Source organism: Telmatherina bonti (assembly GCF_933228915.1).
Source record: "Telmatherina bonti genome assembly, chromosome: 5".
Lineage (NCBI taxonomy): Eukaryota > Metazoa > Chordata > Actinopteri > Atheriniformes > Telmatherinidae > Telmatherina > Telmatherina bonti.
Genome location: NC_136623.1, coordinates 10,227,240 through 10,231,647, shown reverse-complemented (window position 1 = coordinate 10,231,647; position 4,408 = coordinate 10,227,240). Strand labels below are relative to the sequence as shown.

Below are 4,408 nucleotides of genomic sequence, written 5' to 3'. Positions count from 1 at the left end.
TTTTCTTTTCTTCTTAAAACTTGAAAAGATTAAGTTCTCCCAGCGGAGAAACATCAAAGCATTCTATGAATTCTGGATTCCATATTTATCTGCTTTAAATCAAACTACAGTTTGAGAATTGTTAGGCAAATGTATTATGTGAGACTGTATTTTATTTTACTTTTCTGTGTGTGTTTTTTCTTTATATATGTACACATTTTTTTTTTTTATCGGTTTTTTATCTGTACAATTCTGTTTGTTTGGGGTTTTTTTGTTGTTTGTTCTGTTTTGTTTTTGGTTTTGTTTGTTTGTTTGTTTTTTAATTGTTATTCCCGTGTCCAAAATTGTGATTGCTAAAATGAAATAAATATAGAAAAAGAAAAAAAAAAAAAGTATGTGTGTGTAAAATATAATATAGACACATTGTACATGTTTCCTCCAACATACCTGATTTCAGTGACTGGCTCATTATCAGGCTTCTGCAGTGTTGAATTGATATTGACATAAATAAATTCTGTCCTGTACCTAAACAGTTTTTAAAAGAAGAGGTGATGGTACACAGTGGCATCTTACACTGCATCCTAACCATCTTGTCTTCTTAAACTCAGGATATCGCTCTTAACATCACACAAATAAACAATCAGTAGATATGCAAATAAATGTGAGTTAAATTGGAAGTTCAGTATTTTATACGTAGTTCATGTTGTTTCAGACGACACTTTTGCACTTCTGGGAGAAGACGTCCCACACCATGGCAGCCATTCATGAGAGCTTCAAGGGCTGTCAGCATTTCGAGCTCTCAACACTGAAGGTCAGAAAGCATCTCCACATGGACACATCAAAATCCTGACACTAAAGAAATGGCCACATGCAGCAATTTGTCTTCTCTTCCAGACCTTACAAGACCCCACGGATAAGCTGGCTAAAAAGAAGAGCAAGAAGAAACTGAGAGAAGGGATGGATGATAGAAAGAAAACGGAGACGAGTGATAAGCAGTAAGTTTAACCAGCTGAAGTTATCTTTGTTTTTCTGTGTGATTACATCTGCACATGCTTGGAATGTGCACACTGAACTTGTTTGGACTGAACATTTAACCTTGATGCTGTGAGAGGGTTGATCAGATGTTAGAAACCTTTATTTTGTCTCATCTTAGACTCATCTCACTGGAACATAACAACGATCAAACCACAGAAGGTAAGAAAAGAAATGATTTATCGTTTTATCACTCTGCACAACCAAACATTTCTTTTATAAAACTAAGTCTTTGCTGCTAACTAGCTTTATTAGCATTAAATTATCTTGGAAATCAACAACAACGTATTTATATTTGAGCAACTGTTATACTTAGAATAACTACTGATTTCTGTAAAATCACCTTTATGATGAAAGGTTATGATTTATAATTCAGGAAAAAGCGCCTATGTGGAATCAGATGGAGAGGAGAAGGACAGCCTGGCCTTACTGAACGAGATCCTCGGTGGTTTGTCTGTGGATGAGGGCGACTTCGCTCAGAAGTGGACAGAAGTATTCGGAGAGACTGACGTGGGAACGAGTTCGGCTTCAGCTGGATCAGCAGAAAGCCAGCAGAAGGAAAACGCTTTCTTTCTGCCATCGCAGCTGTTGGACCAGAGTCTGAACACGTCTTCCATTTCAGGTCAGACTGCGCTTTGGTCTCAGACCCTTCACCGACGCTGATTGTTTCCACACATGGAGGAAAAGTGGGTTTAAAATGATCATGTCTGCTGAAGTCAAAGACGTAGGTTTATTAGCATGTGGTGATTAGATTGGCTTAAGAGTATGTGACTGCCAAGTACTTTCCATTTCACCCAGGCCTGGACTTTAGTTTAGTCATTTGGTTTTGTCTGATTCACTTTGCCTTGATTTGCACTTCACTGTCAAGTTATAATGGATTCCAGGCCTCCCACAACCCTGAGTTGCAATAAGTAGGTACAGAAAATGGATGGATGGAGGCTGAGCCAATAGAAAAAGGTTTAAATGTACAGTTTATATGTAGAGGACTTAACTGTTTAGAAGGGATGAGAGATGTAATTATTTCATTCAGCGAAGATGATCAGACCCTGGAAAGATGGTCGAGGAGAAACACAAGATTTGAAATGGAGCCTGCAAGCTTATCTGTGCCTTAAGTTGCTTTGCAGGACTTACGTCCAGCAAATGCAGGAGTAGAAAAAAGATCTAAATGGTTCACAAAAGAAGGTACTTATAAATTACAGAGCATGCAGAACCTGAAATACTGCCAAACATTGTCATTTCAGGCTGTAATCACTCCGTTTTAAGGTTAAGAATGAGAGATAAAATCCCCACAAGAGGTAGTAAAACATAGAAGCCAGAACATTCGAGCCCAGTTGCAGAAATCACCAAAAAGTCCAGATCTAGTCAAATAATTAAAATATTTAACACTGTAGTGAATAAACATCCAAATCACTGACACATTTGTTTGCATTGGCTTGATGTTAAGAACAATATCATCATCACATTCATCTGCTCTGAAGATGCTTTTCCTGGACATAAAGGATGAAATGAAAATACATTTCCCTGAAACAGGACCTGAGACTTGCCACTGCCGTTTCTAAGCCTTACATGAATTTAAAAAAAAGTGTCAGAAATCATTTCTGCCACCACAGAAAGTTCTCTAAATGTTTGTCAAACAAACAAGTTCGTCCCCGGTCAGTAGTGGCGGCGTGATGATGCAGGTGTTGAACTGTGATCTGCTCCCTGATGATTAATCCAAATCTGCTTCCCTGCTTCAGACTGGGCCGGGAATATTCCACAGCCTGTCGCCCGGGCAGCCGAGCACCCATCTGGAGCGAGCCAGAACCCTTCAAAGCCAGCACTGAAAGGTAGGATCGCGCCACAGTGGACGTTTTCTTCAAGCAGAACAAAGTGAGGCATTTATGTGTTGACAACAGCTTTTATTTGACTTTTTTTTTTTTTTTTTTTTTAATCCTTACCTCATTTTTTAGAACCGATGGGAAAGTCCAAAGACCTCTCAGCCTGGTTCAACCTCTTTGCAGACCTGGACCCCCTCTCCAATCCAGATGCCATTGGCAAAACCACCACAGAGCACGAACTTCACACAGCATAGTCCCCCCTCAGCATCATTATCTTGTTTGAAATGAGCTTAATTAACAAACGGCACATCACATCGCACTCTGAAGGTACTGCAGAACGACAACGTAGCTTCTAACTGCATCAGACCGTCCTCTTCCTGTCCAAAGACATCATTGACAGATTTTAATCTAATATGTTATCCTGTAATCTGATTACTACCAGAAGCAGGACTGGAATAGAACTGCAGTCTTATGACCAAGAGCTTCTGACATGACATGGCACCTTTTAGTAGCTTCATCATGGTGTCATGAAGTGAACCAAAACACAAGCAAATGTCACCTAAAAGGACGAGATTTACGATATTGTATTTCTGACATAAAATGCATTTTTAAACATCGAGTCAGGTGTCCTGTAACAGATTCAAATTATTTTCATGATTTTATCTCAGGGTGGCGGGATTTTTCTGCTCCACTAAGATCAGCCGCCTCATTAAGGAACACAGAGGTCATTAAAGCCAGCTGGCCGCTGCGCTGCACGGATACCTCAGCGAGTTTGGAACAATAAGCCTTTGACATCAGCTGCCTTGGAAAACTGTAGTCTCTTGTAGCTTCTTCGCTTCATTTCCGATTCTCATTGGGAAAGATTGCAAACAGGAAACCGTTGTTTTTTTGAGACAGAAAGCAAAATGTGAGCACCGTGCAACAGCTGGTGTGTTTACAGACTGGAAGTTGTGAAACATTTAGAAGCCATTCATCTAGTTCACACTTGGAAGAAACTAAGTAGAATTATTCATCCTATGAGGTCGTTTCCTTCATCGCTTGATGTCTTTTTTTCAGATTTCTTCACTTGTCTGATCCAGTATGCATTTGTGATGTATTTGTTTTTAAGTACTACACACACCGGTCTTATTACTGCATGTTGCATGGTCTGTTTTCGTTTTTAGTAAAAGAGAATAATGGTAAGATTTTTAAACATTAGGACATGAATTTGTTTAGCTGTTATTGGTCCGTTTTGCCACTAAATGCAGTTTTACAGTAGAAATATTCTAATGTAAATAAGAAACTTGATAATCAAGAAATTATCTTAGTTGAAAATGCTGCATTAATTGAATATATTACAGAATTAAATGCCTTATATTGATCAGATATTTTGACTTAATAGTTACAACCAAATACATCAACTGCCTTACCTTCCCTTCTACTTGTATGTAGATGTGATTGTTTTGTCCATGTATGCCCTTTAAAAAGATCACATATCAACCCAAAAAGAAGCTTTTCTGGTTTTTGTTTTATTGGAAAAAAAAGGAACACAAGAACTACATAAAAACATGTAATACACAGGAGAACTGAATCATCGTGGC

At 38.5% G+C, this 4,408-nt stretch overlaps 1 protein-coding gene across 1 annotated transcript; it reads left to right on the top strand.

Annotated features, from left to right (window-relative positions):
- Positions 1-679: 679 nt before the first annotated feature.
- On the top strand, positions 680-3,082 carry ica1 (islet cell autoantigen 1; the record flags this gene model as incomplete). The annotated part of the gene is made up of 6 exons (XM_079240575.1): positions 680-790; positions 874-974; positions 1,133-1,173; positions 1,388-1,633; positions 2,748-2,837; positions 2,961-3,082. The coding sequence occupies 6 exons, from the start codon at positions 680-682 to the stop codon at positions 3,080-3,082; spliced, it is 711 nt and encodes a 236-aa protein (XP_079096701.1).
- Between the last annotated feature and the right edge of the window lie 1,326 nt (positions 3,083-4,408).